We start from the raw sequence: 25,900 nt of genomic DNA, 5'->3' as shown, positions 1-25,900 counted from the left end.
AAATAGACCCCCATAGTGAGAGAGTTAGTCAAAACTCAATCCGATGTATCGTTTTTCTATGTTTCATATTGTTTTCCAGCCTTATGATTTCCTGCACCAGTTATGCATTTTACCTATGTTTCCCAGTTTCACATGTAAATAAGTCTGCTAATGCTACAGTAGAGCACACGTTTAGTGATCTGCCTCCTCATGAACTCTCTTACCGCCTCGCCATGCGTAATAACTCATTTATCCGCATGTTACATTACTCACACCAGACCAGCAATACCACTAATTGTTGGGTGTGTGGTCGACTCCCCCCTTTCCAGATACCGAAGGGAGTCCTGCCACTTTTTCCTTATCCATTTTCACATAATGGTTCGTGTGGAGCATGGTCCACGTTAACGTCATCCTCAACAGATATGTTTTTTCTTAACAGTACATGTTTTCCAGACAAGCAAGGTCTTCCCCACAGAACAGGTTTAGATCTAGAAAATGAAGTGTATAATTTAGGTAATTATCCGTCGACTTTTATGGTCCTGAATGTTCAGTCTGATACTACTCCAAACTTACCTGCTATTTCAGTACTACCAGTCAAAGGCGAATTATGTGTCCGAAATAATGGTTCCGTACATGTAGGACATAGTGATTGTACTACTATTGTCAAGTATAGTGACAGTGGGAAATCTATCTTTAAAGCTTCACGTCATTCTTATTTTATTTGTGGTCAAACCGCATATGTTCGTCTGCCCCTCGATTGGGAGGGAACCTGTTACATTGCCTTCCTACTGCCACCAGTTTTCCTAGCCCCACCTGATTATCATAGAAACACACATCTAGTACACATTAGACATAGAAGGGAGTCCCCAATTGTCGATTATACTGAAACTGCTCTAGAACAGTATACAGATTTCAATAAAGGTTTCTTCTTCTTTATAGGACCTGTCCAGAATAGTAAGTTAATCCGTAGATTAACCAGAACCCTCGAAACTGTAGTAAATGAGACTGCCTCTGCTCTAGGTAACTTAACCGAAGAGCAATCTGCTATGAGATTTGTCGTTTTGCAAAATCGTCTCGTCCTTGACGTCATACTGGCCGATAGGGGCGGGGCTTGTAGAGTCATCGGATCTAGTTGCTGCATTTTCATTCCAAATAACGCGCCGTCTGTTTATTCAGCTATAACCAGACTCCATAAAATTGCCCATCTGATACACCAAGATCCAGGCACCTGGACATGGTCCGGTTGGTTCTGGAATATAATTTCCGCATGGGGATGGAAAGTCTTGTCCTTTCTAGGTATTGCAGTAGCGATCATATTCAGCTGCTGCCTCTGTATACAATGTGGCCCTGCGATTTGCGGCATTTGTGCTACCTCTTGTATTCCTAGTCCCAAGCCCCGTTCTAAATCCCGTTCCAGGATAATTCGAGACGAGCAAATGATACTGTATGAAATGATAGATGGTATCATGAAAATTGATGTTTCCTGATGGAAACGTAGTGACAAGGAGGGAATGTGGAAAAGTAAATTTTGCCATGTTCTGTGTCCCTACGTGTCATCCATCATATGTTATGTGTGCATGATTAAATATGCATATGCATTCCCCATGTTCGATTAATGACGCAATTACAGTTGTGTCCACCTCTAGTATGCCAGTTTCCAGTCCTCGTGAATACTACGTATATCAGGCCTATGTAAAGCTACGTTGCCGCGTTTCTCAGTGTGCACGTTATTCCATTGTAAAGTTCCCGTTTCTAGGCCTCAAAAGGGCCTGGACACCAGATTCAGCTCCTGTCTCCTGAAGCCTCGCTGAGGAGCGATACAGCCCCCACCTGTATCCTCGACCCTTCACTTACTTCCTGCCTCGCAGTGCCCGGCCCAGCCTGGCTCAGTCTCTGAGTCTGCCAAGAATATGTTATGATTCCAGTTATCAGTTCAGTTCTCCTTCTCTGCATTCCTAAGCTACTGAACTGCATCAATAGTTTCCGTCATTGTCTAGCCTTCACGTCTCCACGTTAGAGAAATACTGCATTTAATGGTCATTTAATATTCTTCATCACGCACTACATGTAGAATAATGTATGGTCCAGTCTTAGAATCACGTTAACTTTTCCCCTCCTAACTTCTAGTTTATATCAACATGTTCTCTAAACATCAGATACTAGATACTGTTTAGGTACATGTCGCCCTGACTCTCCAGACTTCAGTCTCTGCTCCTAGCACAGAGTTCATAGCCCCCAGTTTCTCCTAGTGATACGTCATTGCTAGTTTGCGCGCACCATCAGGTTAGAGGTCCCGGCTCCTTAGGTAGCCCCCTCCATGGTTTCCGCCCCATTCATAACATATTCTGTTACGTTTGCATCACATGTCTATGTATACGCCCAGTTACACCTACTTTCGCCCTTATCTTTCGCGACTGCTACGCGTCACGCCTTCTGCTCCACCCACTGCTACGCCTACTGCAATGTAATGCTATGTGTTTGCGTTATGTATATATGCTCATGTATTGTTATTAAAAGTCAGCGCGCTCATCCCAGATCCAGCCCCAGCAGCTGCTGGGCCCTGTCATCCTATTCCTATGCAGGTTGTCCTGTTCCTGTCCTTATGCTGTATTAAACCTGCAAAACTCCTACTACCTCGAATCTTGACTCTTATTTATTGAGCTATCTGTTATGATATATGTCTAGTCAAAAAGAGAGGTATTATTTATTTATTTACCACTCAATAAACATGCAAAAGAACACTGTTAGCATGAATGAAATAATGATGAATCTTCCAATCCCATTAAAGCCTCCTACACAGTATGTATGTGGACCTTTTGAAGTCTGCGGGTACAAGTCAATTGAGCAAAGAATAGCTAGTATGTTCAAATAACAGCATTTATTAAAATCTATACCTTGTTGAATCTACTGTTTACTGAGGAGCTTAATTTAATGTGTTACGTACATTGCCACAAGTAAATCAGAGCATTATTTTGGGATACATGTTTGTAGCAAATGCGCATTAAATAAAAAAGCCCGATCCGCCTCTCATATAAAGACTGCCAAACGTTTGCAGGAATCATGGTTAGTAAAGAAGACGGCAAATGCTTATTAACAACCTCTGAAAGTGACAATGAACCAGCTGTTTCACTAGCCTTGGAGATGAAATATGTATTAGACCCCAACTGGCATGCTAAAAAAAGGAATGAAGCCCTAAAGGTGAGATTTAAAGACATCTGTGAGGCCCAGAAAGAACAACTATCCGCGAAGCAGCAAACAGACAAAAAAGATTCCAAGACCATAATGTACAAAACAGCTTATCGTAAATACATGACCATAGCGGGGCGAAGGTCAATCCCAAACGTTACCCAGAGCACAGGAGTTCAAATTTTGCCTGACCTTAAAAAATGCTTTCAGACTTTTCCTCTCGACCGAAAGAAAGGGAACTTTATTAAAAAGCCTCCGCTGTCGAAACATTTAAAAATCAGAACAATGGCTTTCTAATAAATATTAAAGATAAAAAAGTGTGCGCTATCTCAGGAGAGACCTCTGAATTCAGAAAGGTGACTGATCAAATGAAGCAAGGGCTGGCTTCAAACATGAACGCATGCATGGATGTTGTACATCAGCCTTCCACTGGCAACTGTTCAGAGGAGAGTAAAAGCATGGATTTGCACAGTTGCACTGATGCTCTACTTCAGAGGAGCCTGATTGCCAGCTGCTGGAGAAAAGCAAAACACTACACAGTGCCACTGGGTAATGAGGGAGCCACTCAATCAGCACACTGGAGAGTCTTTCAGACGGAAGAAGCCACAGTTCATCTGCCTGCACTTGGCTCCCATGCCGCATACCCGGATCTGTGAGGAAATGAAACTGACGAAAACAGAGGGGGAGAAGGGAGGGGGAGTGGGAGCAAAGGAGCATGATTCACAGGGATCTAAAACAAACAAAAAATGAAGCGGACGAGAAGGGAGGGGGTAGTGCAAGCAGAGTAGCCTGAATGGAGCTGACCAGAAGGGAGGGGGGGAGGGAGGGGGTAGTGCGAGCAGAGGAGCCATTACAGAAACCCAGATGGCAGCTGTGCACGTGCACGCCATCGTGAAAGCAAGCTGGAGGCCAGCAAAAGCCTGTGGGTAGCACTTTCAAAAGCCACTCACTAAATTTCTCGCAGAGCAGCAAATGCGCTGGCTCAGCGAGACCTTAAAAACTATTGAGAAGTTGCATAGAAATGTACACAGTGTAGGGAGAAGTTTGAATTGGAAAAAAAAAATGACTAGAGGTAGAGCAATGTTCAAATTCATCTCCGTCTTTTTAGGTCTCGCGACCTATCGATGCGCGCATGCGCATCGAGCGGAGCGAGAATTCAAGCGGCGAAAACATCATGAAACCACCAGCTTTTTGCTGGCATTTTCATGGCGTTTTCTTGCAGTTCATGTGAACCACGTGAGCAACATGCACGCGCATTCACGGCCAGGGCTTCTCCTCCCCTAATTATTCATGGCCGGCCGCAGGCCGGCCGTACTTTCACTTTCCCGCTTCTCCTCCCCTAATCATTCATTCCCGGCCGCTCACAGCACATCAAAGGGCTTCGCCCAGCGTGCGCTCTGCATTCTCTCCCCAGCCAGCTTCCCCCATCCCTCGCACCCCCTCCTCCTTCAGGCCCCCACCATTTGCTTCCTGCCTCAGCAGTCGGTAAGCCAGCTGGCGCTTCATGCTTTTACTGTAATTTGCTTGCAGGTAAATAAATTTTTCACTTAAGGTGTGCGTTATTTTAGCAACAATTGCCTGAATATTTTTTTTTTCTTTTAGCCACACCTTTGATTCCCATCGCCGAGCTTACTGACCCCCGCCGCATGACGCTCTCAATCTGTTTCCATACTTTAATGCACTTCGAGCCCTGGTTACAATGAAGACGGGCACAATGAGCACAGAATGCAGAGACCGATGTAGCTTTCCATCGCTACTGTGCAGTGCAAGATGCAAACCAGAAATCGAAGGCAAATGTATCTCAAATACTTTCACACACTTTAAACGACACCCACTGCACACATCTTTCTATCGGCAGATTTACAGTCTTAACTGCAAAACAGCTTGACTCCATTTTCGGCGCACGTGGGTGGGATACGCGCCTTTCATAGAGTTCCCGCAGAAACATCGCAATTAGCATCACTGCCATTAGCACTCCTTCCCCTGCTCCGGAGTACGCGGTGGCTCTTAACATGGCACTGACAAAAGTCCCCTGTGGCTTTTCTGCCTCCGCCGCCCCCCAAGGTGGTTGCATGGATGTCTCTGAAGTGCAATCAGTGTGTTGGGACCCTGTTACAAACGCTCGATCCATTACCTGAATGCAAATCGTCATTAGTTCTTACTATATATCCAAGAGGAGGCGATCCCAGGGGAGACAGAAGGTGTCTGACTGCCTGCCCCGACACCCCACTCTCACTATGGAATAGGCCGAGCGCCGTAGGGAGGCCTCCTTGGCGAGGCTCCTCTCCTACAATCGTAACAGCAGAGCAACCACACTACTTACAGAAGGACACCACACAAGAGGAAAGTTCACACGATTCTTTATATAAGTAATTAAAACAGGCTCTTGGCGGGCTGGGTAGATAAGGATCGAGGGATCCGTAAAGTCTTGGTTCAGAAAAGGGGGGAGTAGCGTGATCGTCTTGGCACCAATGGGTGCGAGGATAGTTCTCCGTGGAGCAGGCCGCGACAGCGTCAGCAGGGCCTCGAAGGTGGTTCAGCTTGGGCAGGCCGCGACAGCGTCAGCAGGGCCTCGAAGGTGGTTCCGCTTGGGCAGGCCGCGACAGCGTCAGCAGGTCCTCGAAGGTGGTTCAGCTTGGGCAGGCCGCGACAGCGTCAGCAGGGCCTCGGAGATGGTTCCAGGTACAAGAGTTCGGATCAGGATCAGCCGCGACGAGGTCAGCAGGGCTTCGACTCCAAGATACAACTGCTGTCCTGATCCAGGGCTGGACCAGATATAGGACTGGAGTCCTTTGATGTCCGGACCCTTGCGCCTGGGGGTCAGAGGGGCCGGGATGAAGGTGTTGAGACACCCAGCAGGGGGGGTGGAGCCAGCGCCCAGGGAAGCTGGAGGGCGATCGATACCAGGCGTCCGGGGACGGCTGGAGGGCCATCGAAACTTCCCGCCTCTCGGATCTGTCAAGTGGCCACTCGACCACCTGGGAGGATCTTGGTGCCCCGATGTCGGGGCTTCGCTGGGGCCGGGGCCAGGGTGGCTGCGGCCACGTGCTCTGGACGTGGTGGGCCCAAGATGGAGTCGGGCCAGAGATGGGGCCAGGCATGGTTGCCGGACCGGCGGTGTTGGCGAGCAGGGCCCGCCGGGGTGCCAGGAAGGGGGAGAGCCGTAGGTTGCCAGGGGGCGGCTCTCCTTGCGGGTTCGGGAATGTTCGTGTCAGGGGGGTCGACAGCAGGTCGACGGCGGCCCGATGTCGCCCGGGGCCCACCATGCGGGAGGGGTAGGCCCACGCCACGAGGCCGGGTCCAACACACGTCCCCTCCAGCTGAAGGCGGGGAGAGTCACCCATCTTCCTGGGGACTCTCTTCGTCGAGGCGGAAGAATCGGGACAGGCCATCAGCGTTGGCGTGGTCGTTGCCAGGGCGATGCTCTACAGTGAAGTCCATCCCTTGGAGGGAGATGGACCATCGCAGCAGCTTCGGGTTTTCGCCACGCATGTGCATCAGCCACCGCAGGGGCCGGTGGTCAGTCTGCACCCGGAAGTGGGTGCCGAAGAGGTATGGCCTGAGTTTCTTGAGGGCCCACACGACGGCGAAGGCCTCTCTCTCGATGGTGCTCCACCGTCGTTCTCTGGCCAGCAGCCGCCGGCTGATGAAGGCGACGGGATGGTCAATTCCCTCGGGGTCCATCGGAGATAGGACTGCCCCGATGCCGTGCTCCGAGGCGTCGGTCTGGAGTACGAACTCTCGGCTGTAGTCCGGGGCTTGGAGCACAGGGGCGGTACACATGGCTGATTTCAATGTCTCGAAGGCCACCTGACACGCGGGTGTCCATTGTACTTTCTGGGGCCGGTTTTTCGAGGTCAGTTCAGTGAGGGGCCCCACAATACTCCCATAGTTCTTGATGAAGCGCCGATAATATCCAGTGAGCCCCAGGAAGGCCCGGACGGCGGTCTGGGTGACTGGGGGCTCCCAGGCTACGATGGCGTCAATTTTTGGTTGGAGGGGGGCCACCTGACCGCTCACCACTTGGTGTCCCAGATAGGTCACGGACCCTTGGCCTATCTGGCATTTGCTGGCTTTCACCGTTAACCCGGCCCGTCGGAGGGCCGTCAGGACCTTCCAGAGGTGTTCCAGGTGCTCGGCCCAGTGGAGGCTGTAAACGGCAATGTCATCTAAATAGGCGGCGCTGAAGTCTTCCAGCCCCGCTAGCACTTTGTTCACTAGTCTCTGGAAGGTGGCCGGGGCGTTTTTCATGCCGAAGGGCATTACCTTGAATTGGAAGTGGCCATCGGGGGTTGAGAAGGCTGAGCGCTCCTGGGCGCCAGGGGTGAGGCCGATCTGCCAGTATCCGGCTGTAAGGTCGAAGGTATTGAGGTACTTGGCGGCCCCCAGGCGGTCGATCAGTTCATCAGCCCGGGGGATGGGATGTGCGTTGGTTCTGGTAACAGCATTCAACCCCCGGTAGTCAACACAGAACCGGAGCTCTGGAGGGGTGCCAGGCGCGGTGGCTTTAGGGACCAGGACAACGGGGCTGGCCCACGGACTGTCGGAGGGTTCGACCACCCCCAGGGCCAGCATCTTGGTAACTTCGGTCTGGATGCAGGCCCGCACTCGGTCGGGGACTCGGTAGGCCCGGTGTCGTACTGGCTGGCTGTCCCCAGTGTCGACATCGTGGACACACCACTGGGTGACCCCGGGAGTGAGGGAGAACAGGTCCGTGAACTGCCCCAACAGCTCTCGGCAGTCTCGGCGCTGTGCGGGGGTCAGGTCGGGGGACAGAGAGATTCCTTCGACGGAGCCGTCCTTCTCAGTGCACCTTAGGAGATCGGGCAGGGGCTCGGAGTCATCTTCGGCCCCATCATCTGTAGCTAGCAGCAGACTCAGTTCAGTGCGTGCGAAGTGCGGCTTGAGCCGGTTAGCGTGTAGAACCCGGAGGGGGTTCCTGGGGGACTCCAGGTCCACGAGGTAGGTGACGGGCCTCTTGCGCTCGATCACTTTGAAGGGGCCCGACCATTTGTCCTGGAGGGCACAAGGTTCGACCGGGGACATGACCCAGACCTGCTGGCCCGGCTCGAATTCAATGGACGAAGAGTTCTGATCATACCAGCGCTTCATGTCCTCCTGGCTGGCCTCAAGGTTGGCCTCGGCAAGGGCCCGGAACTTCCGGGTCTGGTTTCGGAGTGTCAGGAGGTACCGGTAGACATCCGGTGGCGCGTTCTGGACGGTAGTTTCCCAGCCTTCTTTGACCAGGCTGAGGGGACCTCGGACCGGGTGGCCGTACAAGAGTTCAAAGGGGCTGAAGCCCAGGGACTTCTGCGGTACCTCCCGATAGCAAATAAGAGGCACGGCAGCAGAACGTCCCATTTGCGGCGGAGGGGCTCTTCTAGGCCCTGGATCATCCCCTTGAGTGTTCGGTTAAACCGCTCCACCAGCCCATTCCCTTCGGGGTGATACGGGGTGGTGAACTTATACGTGACCCCGCACTGTTGCCACAGGGCCCGCATATACTTCGATATAAAGTTCGTGCCCCGATCACTCACGACCTCTCGGGGAAATCCGACTCTGGAGAAGATCCCCATCAGGGCGCGGCCCACTACGGGAGCCGTGATGGTTCTGAGGGGGATGGCTTCAGGGTAGCGGGTGGCGTGGTCCACCAGGACAAGGATGAAGCGATGCCCATGCGAGGTTTGGGGGTCCAGGGGCCCCACAATGTCGATTCCCAATCGCTCGAAGGGTGTGGTCACTACTGGAAAGGGCTGGAGTGGGGCCTTCATTTTTCCCCCGCTCTTTCCGCTGGCTTGGCATGTCGGGCAGGTTCGGCAGTGGTCGTGCACATCGCTGCGCATCTTCGGCCAATAGAAATGGGTCACCAGGCGGCTGTAAGTTTTGTCCTGCCCCAGGTGCCCGGCGAGGGGCACATCGTGTGCCAGGTTCAAAAGAAAGTCTCTGAATCGTAGGGGGACCACCAACACTCGGCTGGCCCCTAGCTCGGCGATTTTCTGTTCACTGTATAGGAGGTCGTGGTCCCAGTAGACCCAGTGGGACCCCGAGGTGTCCCCGGTAGCTTGGGCGGTGGCTTGCTGTCGGGTCCCTTCGAGGGAAGGACAGACCTTCTGTTCCTGCCGGAACTGCTCTCGGGTGGGGCCACCCTCTTGGCGCCATTGGGCTAGTTCGGGTATGTCGCTGAGCTCGTGGCTGCTTTCGTGGTCGGGCTCCGACGGCCTGGGCTCGGAGTCGGACTCTTCATTGTCTGCTGGTGGTGGTGGCGCGGGCCACTCCGGCTCTTCGGTCGGGGCGGCCTCGGTCGCCGCCGAGGCTCGGGCTGACATGGACCGGGTCGTCGCGCAGACCCACTCTGGTAGACCCATCATGCGGAGATGTTCCCTTCGCTCGACTTGGGCCCAGGGTGAGCTCTCGAGGTCGTTCCCGAGGAGGCAGTCCACGGGGGCGTCGTCCCGGACGGTTACCTTGAGAGTACCCGACACTCCCCCCCACTCGAAGGGGATTCGGGCCATCTGGCACAGAGTCTCGGAGTTGTCGGCGGCCCTCACGGGGCATCGTACGTTTGGAATGATCTGTTCGGGGGTCACCAAGTGGCAGCGGACGGCCGTCACACTGGCTCCCGTGTCTCGGAGGGCTTCGGTCCGTTGTCCATTGATGTGGACCCACTGACGGTACTTCTGAGTGTTGCTCGGTAGCGGGGCCTGGGCGACCATGTCTCTTTTGCCCAGGCAGGCCAGGGCCATGGCGGCCGGCTCGTACTCTGTCTGATCTTCATCAAAAACCTCTTCGTCTTCTTCTCCCCCCTCCCCCAGGGCTGCAGCAGCGAACTGGCGGGTCGGGGGCCGGGTGGTGCCGGGACGCTTGTTCATGGGGCAGAGGGGGTCACTGGCGTAGTGACCGGTCCGCTGGCATCTGTGGCAAGTAATGTTCGGGTGGGGCCCCGGCCGTGCTGGGGGGGTCCCTCTTCTGACCAGGGACGGCGAAGTGTTATTTTGGGGGGACCCCCGAGGCGGACTCCGGCCCGGGGTCGACTGGAAGTCTCGGCTCCGGTTCTGGCCTCCCCCGCCGCCACGCTGGCAGGGGTGCCCCCGGCCGTTCTGTCCTGCTTCTCCTATCGGGGTCCGGGGGACCCGGGTGCTCACCCAGCGATCGGCCTCGATGGCGAGTTTCCGTGGCTCGGTCAGTTTACTGTCGAGGAGATGCTGCCGTAGCTCGACAAAGCAGTTGTTGGAGAGGTGCTCCCAAACGATGAGGTCGAACAGTTGTTCGTAGGTGGACACTTTGCTGCCCTTTATCCATCCCTCCAGAGCCCTGCTATAAAAGTTCACGTACTCGACCCATGTGGTGCCGGGGATTTTCTTGCAGTCTCTGAATCTCTGCCGGTACATCTCGGGGGTGAGGCCATATCGGATGAGCAGGGCGTCCTTCATGTGGTCATAAGAGGACATCACCTCCTCGGCCAGATCTAGCAGGGTGTCTCTGCCCTCGCTGACAAACCTCCCCCATAAGCCGGCACCCCAGTCTTTTCGCGGATGCGGTGCGCGGTCATGGCCACTTCATACGCCTTGAACCATTGCTGGATATCGTCATTCTTGTAGTATTCCTTGACGATATCCTTCGGGATGTGGACCTTCGGGTCGGTAGGAGGTGGAGCGTTCCGGGTTACGGCGGCGGCAGCCTCTTCGATTTTGGCCTTGATCTCAAGTTCTTTGAGGCCCCGCTCGTGTTCATACGCGAGTTTTTTTTCTTCTAGTTCTCTTTGCCTTCGTCTTTCTTCCAGGTCACCCTCTAAACGCCGTTGTTCCAGGGCCATCTTCTTTTCTGCTAATTGGAGTTCCCTGTCCAGCCGGAGTCGGGCGAGCTCGAGTTCATGTAGCCGACTCCTCTCTCGCTCCCGGGCGTCCTCCGGGGAGAGGCCCGGTTCTCTATAGACGGTCCTTTCTTCTACGGGAGTTGCGACTGTACTCACGGGTACCTCTATGACACTGTCCTCGTTTGTTTGGAGTGGGGTCGCTCCCGTCTCCACCCAGGTTTGCAATGCTTCCTTAAAATCCTCCTTTGTGTTCAGACCGGTGGTAGCGATACCCAAGGCTTTGCAGAATTGTTTGAGTTCCTTATGGGTGTATTCCTCTAGTCGCTCCTTCTGGAATTCTGTGGTCGCTCCGGCGTCTTTAGTAGTCATCGTGGTTGTGGGTCTCTGTTAGCAGTGACGTGTTACTCGCTGTACGATTTGCGCGGGCTCGGATCCCGTCGCTTGCCACCAATGTTGGAAAGGCGATCCCAGGGGAGACAGAAGGTGTCTGACTGCCTGCCCCGACACCCCACTCTCACTATGGAATAGGCCGAGCGCCGTAGGGAGGCCTCCTTGGCGAGGCTCCTCTCCTACAATCGTAACAGCAGAGCAACCACACTACTTACAGAAGGACACCACACAAGAGGAAAGTTCACACGATTCTTTATATAAGTAATTAAAACAGGCTCTTGGCGGGCTGGGTAGATAAGGATCGAGGGATCCGTAAAGTCTTGGTTCAGAAAAGGGGGGAGTAGCGTGATCGTCTTGGCACCAATGGGTGCGAGGATAGATCTCCGTGGAGCAGGCCGCGACAGCGTCAGCAGGGCCTCGAAGGTGGTTCAGCTTGGGCAGGCCGCTACAGCGTCAGCAGGGCCTCGGAGATGGTTCCAGGTACAAGAGTTCGGATCAGGATCAGCCGCGACGAGGTCAGCAGGGCTTCGACTCCAAGATACAACTGCTGTCCTGATCCAGGGCTGGACCAGATATAGGACTGGAGTCCTTTGATGTCCGGACCCTCGCGCCTGGGGGTCAGAGGGGCCGGGATGAAGGTGTCCAGACACCCAGCAGGGGGGTGGAGACAGCGCCCAGGGAAGCTGGAGGGCGATCGATACCAGGCGTCCGGGGACGGCTGGAGGGCCATCGAAACTTCCCGCCTCTCGGATCTGTCAAGTGGCCACTCGACCACCTGGGAGGATCTTGGTGCCCCGATGTCGGGGCTTCGCTGGGGCCGGGGCCAGGGTGGCTGCGGCCACGTGCTCTGGACGTGGTGGGCCCAAGATGGAGTCGGGCCAGAGATGGGGCCAGGCATGGTTGCCGGACCGGCGGTGTTGGCGAGCAGGGCCCGCCGGGGTGCCAGGAAGGGGGAGAGCCGTAGGTTGCCAGGGGGCGGCTCTCCTTGCGGGTTCGGGAATGTTCGTGTCAGGGGGGCCGACAGCAGGTCGACAGCGGCCCGATGTCGCCCGGGGCCCGCCATGCGGGAGGGGTAGGCCCACGCCACGAGGCCGGGTCCAACACTGAAAATTTTTTTTTTCCTTTTAGCCACACCTTTGATTCCCATCGCCGAGCTTACTGACCCCCGCCGCATGACGCTCTCAATCTGTTTCCATACTTTAATGCACTTCGAGCCCTGGTTACAATGAAGACGGGCACAATGAGCACAGAATGCAGAGACCGATGTAGCTTTCCATCGCTACTGTGCAGTGCAAGATGCAAACCAGAAATCGAAGGCAAATGTATCTCAAATACTTTCACACACTTTAAACGACACCCACTGCACACATCTTTCTATCGGCAGATTTACAGTCTTAACTGCAAAACAGCTTGACTCCATTTTCGGCGCACGTGGGTGGGATACGCGCCTTTCATAGAGTTCCCGCAGAAACATCGCTATTAGCATCACTGCCATTAGCACTCCTTCCCCTGCTCCGGAGTACGCGGTGGCTCTTAACATGGCACTGACAAAAGTCCCCTGTGGCTTTTCTGCCTCCGCCGCCCCCCAAGGTGGTTGCATGGATGTCTCTGAAGTGCAATCAGTGTGTTGGGACCCTGTTACAAACGCTCGATCCATTACCTGAATGCAAATCGTCATTAGTTCTTACTATATATCCAAGAGGATCCGTACATATCGTAGGAACACGATGAAAGACGGCAGCATCAACTCTTACTGCACTGCCTTGCTTCTCTGGCGCCTAACAATAGAACGGAGGGCCACTTCCCCGCCCCACACCTTCATGCGAAAACCGATCCAAATTCCATCTGCACAAACATTTGTCGATGTGGGCACCAACAAACCTGATACAGCACTGTTAAAAATCAGACAGCAAGACACCACAGCTGTGACGTTTAAAGAGAAGGATCCCAACAGGTGGCAGCGGCAAACAAGCATTGGCATAGCCAATAGGTCTCGCTTGGGGACCTTAAAAGTATTTAGTTACAAGGATATTGTGCTGCAAAACAAAATACTTATAAGGTCCCCAAGCGAGACCTATTGGCTATGCCAATGCTTGTTTTAATTTTGCTGGGGGGAGAAATAAAATTAATTAACTCACCCCAATACAATTTTTGTCTGATAGTTATTCTTTAGGTGACAATAACATAGTGATGGTGAGTCTAGGGATTCTGCCAACGCCACTGAGGGAGGCTAGGGCAAAGGGGATGAAGTTGAGAGAAGTACCTAGAGACGCTTCTTTCTGCCTTATTGACCTCTGAAAAAAGACATGCCTTTTGGCTACCATATTGCACCATTTAAACATGCATTTGGAATCCATTCCCACACAGGCGCAAACCCAATGATGTGGAAGGCTGCATGATGTGGTTGAGGGTTTGACATAATTTTTATTTATACAGCATCACAGAGTTGTCATTTTCCACTGATATATAGGGGACATCTAGAGACCACACGATTGTGGATATCAGTCAATAATATTTTTGAAGATCATTTTGTTGTTGGGAGAGGTGCACTACTTAGCACTTAAATAAACACGCCTCTTTGAGCCCAGAGGTAAATCTGTGCATGTGGCAGCCACAGGTGATTAAAAAGTTACAAGGTAAAAAGGCAGGTTCATTAAGCCCAACATGCTAGAGAAAAAAATATAGGTGAAAACTATAAAGCTACTTGGTCACTCTTTATCGTCAAAATAAACTACACTTGTATGTGTCCCTAAATCCATAGGAAAGTGGATCTTCCTTTGTCAGAGACACAACACTAGATCAAAGGTATTGATGAAAATTCCAAAATATACAGGTGAGACTTCTGTGAATATGAATCGATCACCAGCCCAAAGTAGTAAGTCACTGTCCTTCCGTTATTTATCTTACTCACCAAACCCTGATACCTTAACACCTGACCTGTTACACCCAGGTTTATCCACAGGTGCTTGGCCATTTTAAAAACTAGTGAAATGAGCTACATCCTTTGACTTAATCAAAATCACATTAATTTAGAAAATCTTGTAATGATCTGCAATGTAAGCATTTGATTCTAAAAGCTGTCAATAGATAGTGTAGGTTTACCCAGTGAGATCAAAGCTTGGTGAATTTCCTTCATCACATTCCTATAAAGTTCCTTTTGCCAGTCATGTAAAAGCTTCCATTCCTCGTCAGAGAAATAGGCAGGAGCATCATGGAAGGTGATCTGCACCTGGAAGAGAAAAGGTTCTATCAGTCAACGAGAAACTCCTTCAAGTAAAAACTAAAATGTATTGATTCCAAGTGCAAGGATTCACTCACCACCGCTCATCAGAAGAAAAGCAGAAAAACAGCAGAAATACAATGACATGAGCTAATGGACATCAACATACATTAGCAAAGCCAATAGGTCTCCCCTATGTGAGATCTTTTGATTAAATGCTGCAGATGAGGGAGGTGCAAGGAAGGGAGCACTGTGTGGAAATAGAGGGAGGTGCGAGGAATGGAGCACTGTGTGGAAATAGGGTAAGTGGGAGGGGGCAGAATAAATCATACCTCAATCACAGCGTGAGCACGGACTGGCTCTAATTAAGTTGTATCAATCTGTGCTTGGTACATGATCCACAGAAAAGAACAGATGTGACACTTAGCCTGCACTGGCCAATCAGGAAGCAGCAAAGAAGAGTGACAGTGAAGCAAACAGTGGTAAGCAAAGGTAAGCAAAGGACGGGCTCCATTCCCTTTATTGTAAACAATAGTCCCGCAAAAGAGAGCACATGCGTTGTCACAGGCTTGATCTAAAAATTACCAAGTATCAGGTTTGGGTACAATGCAACACCGAGAAGGCTTCTGTTCGGGTCATAAATGAGGCACTCATGGTCAGTACTAATTGATGTCTTGGATGTCCTTGAAACTGTTGACCCTCAAACCCTCATTAACACCTTCTGAATGTGACAGGTTCCATTTACACCATACCCTGTTCTAAGTCTCCAATCCCAGGTCCTTAGAGGATCCTTCATCTCCAAACTAATCATCAGTCAGTCAGTCAGTCAGTCAATATTTGCTTTATTCGGTTAAAATTTAAAACCATCAAAGCGCAATACAATATTTCATGGGATAAAAAATGCATTACATACAACTATAGAATGTAAATAGCACATTACAAATGAACATATGTTGTAATTAATGCAAAGACCATATTAATCGCATGACACCATCACTTGGAGTTTAAATAAATAGTTTAAAAGTTTTATCACCCATTGAGTATTCCTTATAAAATCCCATAATTCATTGGTTAAATCGTCACGCCAATAGATTTCCTCTTCCAGAAGGTCACTATAAAAAAAACGAAGGTGGGGGGAGGGTGCCACAATCTCTAAACCTTATTTATTCGTCTAATGGCCCCCGTGATGAAGCTAGCTACCCCAAAGCACACCAACGAGGACCCCAGGAATTGCAAGTACACCAAAGCCAGCCTAACTTGCTCAAAGTTACGACCCTTTAACAATGGCAATATACATTTCTTATGTAATAAAACATAAAAGTCGCAGAAAAAAAACATGTGTAAAGTATTCTGCTCTGAAAAATTATCACAGGGGCAGGGGCCCAGAGCCCCCTCCTTGGAGAAACCTTTTGGAAAAGATAATAGCCATGGGAGCATGTTATACTTGAACCTTATTAATACAAACAGATGATGTGGCTTGTTTATATAATCATCAGTCTATTCTTGAGGCTGACCAAAGTTCTCTTTGACAACCATGGAATCCAAATTAACCAGCACACCAGTGGCAACCAACTATGCCTAAAGTATCCACAGACTGCAACTCGAATAGTGTCAAGCATCTATCTGAAGCTGAACTTTATCAAGAAGGAAGCGATTTGCTTTGCCAACATCTCCTATAGCTCCCACATGAAGATGGACAGATTCTCGCCACAAAGTCAAAACCAGTCAGCTTCACTGTCAACTCCAACGTGTACCTCAAAGCTTACATTACAAAAGGAAAGAAAGACAACTTGGTGCCAACTGTCTATCCTAAAGAAAAGGGCTAAACCATACCAGCATTAAATAGACTTCAGCACTACTGTTATGTTATGTTATGTGTATTTGTATAGGTCATGCCTCACTCAGGAGGGTATCCTAACGCTGTGATCATCTCCCACTAATTTAGGGGCCATGCCCTGATAAATAGGTTCCTTCACTTCACACCCACTAAACATAATCCCCCACATTCTTGCACATCTCAAAAGCCAAAGACATTCAACCATATCCCTTCAACCTTGAGGGAATATAACATGCTTGCTCATCCAGCCTGCATCATTTTGAAGACCTTCTAAATCAAATACAAACCTTGACCTCCTTACTTAGCAGAGCTATTGAATATCTGCAAGGGCCAATGCAACACATCTGAAATAGCATACTTTCAAAACAACAGGCAAGCCCTATAACTCCCGCTGTTCTGAAAAAGGGAGAAGGCATATTTTCAAGGAGCATCTCAACTGTTAATAATAATGGGCTTCTGGGTTCCTAAGACTTTTAGCAACGTATCCTGAATCTGAACTAGCATACTTCCAAAACAACAGTCAAGTCCCATAACTCCTGCTGTTCTGAAAAAGGGAGAAGGCATATTTTCAAGGAGCATCTCAACTGTTACCCATAATGGGCTTCTGGGTTCCCATAAACCATCTAGACTCCTCAAAGAACAGAGTGACCATTCCCTCTCTGATTACTATACTCTATTTTAAATTGCGACCCATCGAATTCCGTACTATCGAAATGGGTTCAGATTTATAATTTGTAATTGTTCGAAAAACTCCACATTTGTGTGCAGGATATCGAGTTAGCTATTAATGTGTAAAGTACACATCCATCTGAATGCATCTTGGCACTAGGAATCAAAGAGCAAGAAGGAAAGTCAAACGGTAGGAAAACAGGACTAACAAAAGGTTTTAAGACTCCATCCCCCTATCAAAACGAGAGGTCTACATTACAGTAATCCAGCTAACAGAGGACAAAAGACCACACCACCAAGGCATGACAGCAATCAGGCAAAATGGCAGAGCCTTGCTGAGAAGTTGGTGCTACCATTCATTATGCATCTGGGCTTGAAATGCCAGTCCTTAATCAAAGAGGATTCCCAGGTTCTTAACTTTATGAGTGTTGCTTGGAAACAGTCCTAGAACATCTGGCAAGAAGCTGGTTGACCAGCAGGGGGTGACATGCCCAAACACAGTCTTATCCCTGTTTTATTATAGACAATGGTCAGCCATTTAGATCTGAACTTGGTAAAGACATGTCGACCAGCTTGCCGACAGAGTTTGAAAAGTGCTGTTTGACTTTGGTGTAAAGCATAGCTGTAAACCCCAAGTATCAAACCAGCTCCTTCATATGCTGAATATGCAAGATAAAACGAGCATTGCTAGAGCTAATAGATCTCACCTTTTTGAGAGCTATTGGCTTGCGAATGTCTTTTAGCCATGTTGAACAGCAGCGTGGCTTTTTATCGGTAAGTAGCCAGGGCATGAACCTAACAGGGGAAAATGTTCTCATCATCTAGAACATCCCATGATGCAGACTGAGGTCTCACATTCAAAAGGTGATGTTTAATGAAGTGAAATATATATATAGGATTATGTCTGATCTTCTGGTACAACTGACTGATATAATTCTAGCCACGGCCAACATTGAGATTTCGAAGGAGGTAAAATAATTTGGTATTGGTATCATGGAGACCAATACTTACCTCTCAAGACAATGGATAACAGTGTGCCACAGATAACTGCGGTGACCTACTATGTAATCTTCAGCAATTCGGTTAATGCTAGTGGAAGGTGTAGCAAGACTAGCCTACCCTGTTGATCTCTGTAGGCTACAGTTCACTGCCTTTTGACTAGGTTCACGTTATACAAATATCATGCACATACAAGATCAGGTGACAAAGAACTTGATTGAGCCAAATGAGCAACAGCTCTCTTATTTGATCATTCTTTAAGGAAACAGGCATAAAACACATTACCATGCCACTTTTCAATGTAAATTCTAACATATCTTAGGAATCTTGCAATACTAACATGTTAGATACACCCGATAGAGGCCTTTCCGCGCAGGGTCACCCTGGCTGCGTTGAACTTGTGCGACTAGTGAAAATTTGTAATACTTTATCACACTTTTTTTTAATTGACAGTTACCACCACATTCCCTAAAGTAGTGTTCATTTTATGATTTTCTCTGGTCCTGGTGGTCAGTTTGCACCTTGACATGGATTACACATCTTCATGATGGGTCCATCCATGTGTGAAAACATGCAAATTTCTTCGACTACACTCAAGCAACTTTCATGCACAATGTCAACAAATTGTTCTTTAAGAACCTGCAGCGCCACAGTACGACTTTCCTGCATAAGAGACCACTACTAGATTCCATCCATATGTGCGTGCGTATTTGTGTGTTGTTACCAACCTAAACAATTCGCTGTATGAGGATGTGCTCAGCCAGGATGTTGTTTAACATGATAACGCATGCATTTGCAGTCAAATATGATACTGTCAAACGTGTAAGTGTAGATATCCAGGAAAACTGTACGGTATGTCCACGCAGGAGTCTTTGCCACATCCTGTGCATTTAGTGTAGACCTCTCACTTTGTTGAGTCTTTAAGAAAGGTACAGTTTAGTGTTTCGGGCAGGTGAGCCAAATGAATTCAACTGAACAACCTTTTGAAACCCAAAGGGCGTATGCAAGGTGGGTGGCCCCAGTGAAATCTGAAAGAAAGCATTTGGGTCGTTGGGAAAGTACCATAAGTACCATTCAAAAGGACGTGAAATGAATAACCCTTTTCATTTTAACTTCTGTGTGAGAAAAACATCCGAGAATCAATGAGTGGCTCAAACCAGACAGAGTGTACTTGGGTGTATGCCTTTAGTTTTTCAGTTAATGTGGGTTGATCTTGTTCTAGGCAAAGTGGTTTGTTACCGCCTGGCATTGGGCCTAAAAGGGCTGGGTTAATTTGTAAATGTTTACATTATTTTCAAGGTTGAGTTAAGGTTCAAGGATTCAACTCACAATAAAATGAATATTAGATTCGCTTTGGCACTATAAGAGCGCGCGTCTGTCTACACTGATCTCTGAACCCTGAAGCCAAATGACGTCATCTGATGCTAAGGAGTCCGCCTGAGGAGCACGAATGGGACGAGAATTCATTCGGTAAAACATCCCGGTCTGCAAACTGAGGGTCACCCGCTACCAAAGTGAACTGCGGCCATGGGAGCTGTACAGAAACAAAGACCCCAAATAGAGAACACTACTCACCTCCTCTGACCCCGACAGGGGCATTTCTCTAAAAAGTTTTCAAATCAATGTTTCTCTAAAATCCTTAAATGGCCTTCTTCTCTCGAATCTTGCAACGATCCAGTTTAAAGATCGTCTTCTGTGGAATAATCAAAAGGAAAGAGTGGTTTCCCCAAAACACAAAATCTGCTTTTTCGTATCGTTCATCCGCGGACCGGTGTGTATACCTCTCGTGCGCATGCTCAGAATTCGAGTCGCCACTCACCTCGTTATGCGCAGAGAGGGCGTCAGCAGAGCGGCGACTCAAAGCGGAGACACGTGTCGTAGGAACGTGCGCTGGCTGCTCAGACAGCATAAACATAGGGTCAACCTGGCCTTAGCTCAAAAGGAACCTTAGCGTTTCGTGACACAAACACAATGCCAGGTTTCTAAGCAGGAGTAGAGGCCGGGGACAGATACAGCGGGGTTCAATGAGCTTCTTCAATTGCAGCTATATGAAGGGCCACTGGGATTATATGGCAATGGAGCACCGAATTATGCGGTATAAAGCGGCACATTTTGTGTTTAGTGTTAATTATTTTACATTTTTTACATATGGTAATGCTGTCTGGGCCAACATTTCACCTCATTAGTACCGGTGTAACAAGGAAATACATAAATAGGTAACTGAAATAAAGACCAGTTAAGGGAAAACACATTTCTCCACGTTTTTAGGATCCGTGTGAACTAAAAACGTTTTTTTTGTTAAAATCTGCAAATAATGCAGCACATAATGGATTATGCGGCAATGCGGCAAATCCTTAATTATGCAAAAAAAAAAACTGGTTGCAGAATCGCATAATTTCAGTGGCTCTGGATATTCCTGGACCTCTGTTGGTGCTTCTTTCTGGTCAGCCTCCTAATTATCTTTCTTCTGCTGTTTTGAGTCGGCTGTCAGAGCATGTGTCGTATCGTCGAGCCCCCAACAGTCCAGGGCAGGACAGCATGGAGGCATAAGGGAGGGCGTTTGATGTTCTTTGGGAGGCTCTCTTGACATTCTAGTCATTTTGTTTGTGTGAGAATCCCAGGGGCTGGCAAAATTATACATGCCAACAGGCCCGATTCAGACGAGAGACTCACAATTTATGAAGCTGAAAGTGCCTTTATTTTTCCTGACTCCCGCCTGAAATTATTTCTATTTCAAAAGACGTCAATGGGGAAAAGCGCACACAAGATGATGGATGGAGTGCTGAAACTTTTCAGACACTCACCCCCAATCACAGATCTTGCAGAGGCCGCCCCCGAAGGGGGCCTCGAGGGCCGGCGCCATAACGGAAGCCAGAGCCCGAGTAGGATCCGGTTCTAGCCGCCGGGAAGGATCCTGAACCAGAAGGGGCACTTTAGTCGCGGCAACAACTTGGGCCAGGATGGCGCCTAGGCACCTGGCCAATGGGGGGGCCTGGTGATGTTTTGACCCTCCACCAAATGGCAGAACCGCCCGTTCATGGCAGGAAAATTGTGGGGGGAGTATGAGACGCCGCTCCCCATACTGCAGCTCGTCACTACATCGTGGAGCTGGGGAGCGGCGCAGAAGAATTTTCGAGTGACATGCCCTCTGCGAGGGAGACGACCCATTGCTCCCCAAGCTCCACGAGGGCACCAAGCATGGTGAAGCACTCGGAGTCGGGCGAGCGTCCCGCTGCGCCTCACGCCCCAGAAGAACATGCCGATGTAGGATGGGGCGCCCACCGGGCGAGGCAAGAGATTGAAGAGTACTGCTACAGCCTGTGGGGGAAATGGTGTCCGATCAAGGAAGAATCACTCCCCCAGGCCCGTCGGTTTAAGGCCTGAGGCAAAGGGCTTGACTCCCCTCACCACCCGGGGGTAGAGGAAATCCGAATGGCCAAGGACAACTGCGGTGGCAGCGACGTAACCCGGCATGGCCGACCACGAGGAGCCAGTGACGAGGGCGTCGCCGAACTCATGCAATCCGAAAAGGAGGCAGTGCCCAGCTGCCCATGGAGAACACCCAGGAAGAGGCTGGCGGCGACAAAGAGGCGAGTTTGAGGTGAGCACTGGCCTGGGTCATGCGCTCAGGGTAATGGGGGAGCATAGGTTGCTAATGTGAGGTTGCGCCAGGAGCTCTTGTCCTTCCAGCCGGGGCAAATAGTTTGCAATTCCTAAAAGAAGGGATGGTGCACCCATGGGGGAAAGGGCTCCTCGTTCCCCCGGGATGGTGCAAAATTGGTTAAGAGCATGGTTTGAAGCATTTGACAAAGTGCTGGGCACCATTCCATAGCGCTTTTTGCTGATACTCTGTAGTCACCTCGAGGTCGGGTTATTCCGGGCAACACATGCACGGAGCGGAAGACAAATGCCGGTAGTTGGAGAAGTTATATCAGAGAGTTTGTGGAATCACGGTTCCTGAGTACCGTTTTCATGTGCTCAAAGAGAAGGAGCGCCCGCGTGGTAAGGAAAAGGGAAAAAGAAAAGTTATGTATGTCGATTCCGGCCGTCCCCCGTGTACCGCCCAGGATCCCAGGGTACATAAAATCGTAACGGCATCCCACAGAAGGCGTAGATTATGAGAGCGCTTCCAGACAAAGTTTCCACGGAGAGGCGTTATTTTGCAGGCTTTCAGTACAAGTTATTTGGTGGCGCAGCAAGGATACCATGGGCTCTAATGCAAGCACGATAAATGCCCCCCCATCCCCTGTTTTGAAAGAAATAAAACAACATTATTGGGAGTCACAAGGGTCCCTTATGTCCCAGTACAACTGTACCTGGTGTACTATTGTTAGCTACTGCCCTACAGGTATGCCACATTAACGAATGCTTTTTGGTGATGTGCAGCGTTTTGCGTGACTGTGAAATTGGGTTACACTTTGAGCCAATTTAAATGCCCGAGGTTGGTAGTGCGAGTAACTAGACACATGGTGAACCATGATATTGACAAAGTTTTACAATTCCATGATTTTGCGAAATACATCGATTTGGTACTCCACAAACAATGCATCCATGTTCCATGGCAGAGAAAATCACATGAATAGAAAGAAGGCTGAAGACAGCTGACAATTAAAAATTTGCAAACATTCGTGACAAGAATTTCAATTCTATTAAGGACACGGAGGCGAGGATTATGCTTTCTCGATTTCTTTACTACAAACAGCAGCCAATAGGAATACAGTAAAGAAACGAAAAACTACAACTCCCATGAACACCTACATAACCATAGAGAGCATATTCCTATATAAAGAACCATAGAGGGCAAGACTTCCTCTTTCTTTGTCCAGTAAAATAAACAAGTCAATGAAAAGTCAATTCACGTGAAACCGAAGAACAGCCTGAAGGAAACATCCGAAGGCAACAGAAGAACGACCAGCAGTCGACAATCCAAGACAACCAAGGAACAGGAGACTGGAGCAGGTAGGACTCCACAGATCCAGCATCCGAAAGACCGACATCAGATCAGGAGAAGACTGGAGGAGCTCACTTCTGGTCAGAGCCTAAAAGAAAAGCATAGCCGTAATATGCCATCCCAGTACCATAAGACAATATACAAAGGGTAGGGAAATTAGTGCTAGAAAACATGTCACAAAGCCATAGCAATGAGAAATACATGATACAGGCAGTAAAGTACATTTGGGTGGGATAATCCTCGCGTCCGTGTCCTTAATAGAATTGAAAATTCTTGTCACGAATGTTTGCAAATTTTTAATTCTATGGCAGGACAGGAGGCTCAGATTATGCTTGTTCAAAGCTGGTTCACCACCACAGAAGCAATATCTACAATAGGTTTGAAATAATGCGTTTTAAACATAGTATCGGAAGACCAATCAGCGGCCTTCATAATGTCTGTCATACTTACACCAACAGTAAAAGCCTTAGAGGCCATGGCACCCCGAGCGGAATGAGCTCCGAAAATGGAGACATCAATTCCAGCTTCAGACATAAGCCAACGTACCCAAGGGGTAGGGTAGCCGTCGCCACAGGCCTAAAAGGTTTCTGCAAAGCAATCAGCAACTGTCCAGACAAATCTTGTCGAAAAGGAGCAGTACTTACCTCATAATCCTTTATGCATTGCACCACACATAACTGTGGATTTTGAGGAAAAGCTGGATATGACACAGAAGACATATTACTCTTGGTGCGCCGGGAAATTGTAAAAGTGACCCCGTCCGGGGAAAACGAACGCCCTGCGAGGTCTAATGCTCGCACATCCGAAATGCGTTTACAAGAGACCAAACAAAGGAGCATCGTCAATTTTGCAGAAAGTTGCTTACGAGACAAGGAAGGGTTGGGAGGCCAAGCCTCCAGAAAACGTAAGACAATGGAAACATCCCAAAGTGCTACATATTTCGGGCAAGGCGGTTTAATCAGCCGAATGCCTCGAAGCAATTTAGAAATTAAGGGGTGTTACCCAATAGACTTCCCGTCAACCAAATCGTGGCCCGCAGAAACAGCGGAACGAAAGGAATTGACTGTCCTGTAAGCAGAACCAGAGGAAGCAATGGAGGCAAGAAAATTAACCACTAAAGCAACATCCGCTGAAGCGGGATCCAAGTTCCGTTCAGAACACCAACCACTCCATCGACGCCAAGCTGATGCATAACGCTTGTGCTTGTTGGGGGCCCAAGCTTCACCAATAAATCTTTTAGCGTCTCCAGATAAGCCAGGGACTTCCCAGCGTTCCCCGAAATGCGCCACGCAACCAGCCGGAGCTGACCTGACAGAACCAGAGGATGTGGGTGGAGTAGAGGATCTACAAATAAGTTCCACTTCTGTGGAAGGAGAAACGGCGTTGAGCAACTCATCTCCAGAAGATCCGGAAACCATGCCTGAGCCCTCCAAAGAGGAGCTATCAGAATGACCTCCGACTGGAAGTGCTTTGTTCGAGCCAGGGCTCGCGGAACCATCGCGAATGGGGGAAACGCATAGCAAAGATGAGGGGGCCAAGTCTGGAGAAAGGCATCCGTGGCCAGAGCCTCCGGATCCGGACGCCAGCTGTAAAACCTGGGCAACTGGGCATTGAGGCGAGAGGCGAAAAGGTCGATCCAAGGCCGACCCCAGAGGCGAGACAGATGCCGAAACACCCGGGGATGAATCCGCCAATCGCTGAAATCCAGCAGAGGGCGAGAGTTCCAATCGGCCACCTGATTCGGCGACCTGGGAGATACTCTGCAATAAGAGTGATCTTCCTCTGCAGGCAGAAATGCCAGAAGTCCTTCGCAATCTCGGCCAAGAGCTTCGACCTCGTACCCCCTAGTTTGTTCACATACCTCACCGCGGAGATGTTGTCCATGCGGAGCAGAATGCAACAGCTGGTGGCCTGAGGAGCAAGGCTGCGGATCACAAACGATCCCGCCAGGAGCTCCAGACAGTTGATGTGAAGACTCAGTTCGTCTTGAGACCACCGGCCGCCTGTCGTCGCAGACCCGCACCGGGCTCCCCAACCCCAAAGACTCGCATCCGATTCCAGCACCACATCCGGAGTCGAGCCGAGCAGGGCTTTCCCGTTCCAAGCCTCCATGTGGTCGAGCCACCACTTCATTTCCGACTTCGCGTCCGGTGATAGAGGAACAAGATCGGAATACCGAATGCCTTTCTGCAAATGCTTGATCTTGAGTCGTTGCAGAGCCCGATAATGCAAGGGACCCGGAAAGATCGCCTGAATGGACGAAGCCAACAGTCCGACAATCCGAGCGACCGACCGTAATGACACACTCTGTTCGGACAACAGTAAGGTCAATTCCCTCTTGATAGACCTGATTTTCTGGGAAGGCAAGAGCAGTTGACAAGAGACCGAGTCGACCAGGAAACCCAGGAACTCGATCGTTTGAGAGGGATGTAACAGAGATTTTTGAGGATTCACGAGAAATCCCAGAGACTGCAAAAGCTCGATCGTCCACGTTAAGTGGGTTCGCAATTGGACAGGACACTGAGCCATCAACAAGATGTCGTCGAGATACACTATGAGACGCACCCCGCGTGCCCTCAGAGATTCCATGACTGGTCTCAGAAGCTTCGTGAAGCACCACGGAGCGGAAGAAAGACCGAACGGGAGAACCGTGTACTCGAACCACGTTCCCAACCACTGGAATTGGAGGAAACGGCGATGAGGGGGAAAGATGGGAACGGACAAGTAAGCGTCCTTCAGATCCAGGCGAACCATCCAATCGCCTCGTCGAAGGAGATCCCTGAGAAGATAGATGCCTTCCATCTTGAAGTGGCGATAAACCACTCCGTTGTTGAATTCTTTGAGGTTTAGCACTAG

The 25,900-nt window shown here is 49.8% G+C and overlaps 1 protein-coding gene and 1 pseudogene across 2 annotated transcripts in view; one reads left to right on the top strand and one right to left on the bottom strand.

Moving 5' to 3' along the window:
- LOC144768754 (uncharacterized) overlaps window positions 1-19,903 on the bottom strand; it is a 176,623-nt gene extending 156,720 nt beyond the window's left edge. Inside the window, exons 1-2 of one of the 2 annotated variants that reach the window (XR_013598624.1) lie at window positions 19,669-19,903; window positions 14,471-14,597 (exon numbers count right to left, since the gene is read on the bottom strand). Coding sequence is in view for 1 of the 2 variants with exons in the window: in XM_078652647.1 (XP_078508773.1) it covers window positions 14,471-14,597; window positions 19,669-19,692 (151 nt within the window). In the remaining variant the exon portion in view is untranslated. The remainder of the gene's footprint in view (window positions 1-14,470; window positions 14,598-19,668) is intronic. The other variant, XM_078652647.1, reaches the window with a different exon arrangement.
- Window positions 3,040-3,821, top strand: LOC144767067 (inhibitory synaptic factor 2A pseudogene; annotated as a pseudogene).
- Window positions 19,904-25,900: the final 5,997 nt, after the last annotated feature.

Source organism: Lissotriton helveticus, chromosome 7 (genome assembly GCF_964261635.1).
Source record: "Lissotriton helveticus chromosome 7, aLisHel1.1, whole genome shotgun sequence".
Taxonomy (NCBI): domain Eukaryota; kingdom Metazoa; phylum Chordata; class Amphibia; order Caudata; family Salamandridae; genus Lissotriton; species Lissotriton helveticus.
The sequence above is the reverse complement of the archived record's forward strand: the minus strand, read 5'-3'. Positions and strand labels throughout refer to the sequence as shown.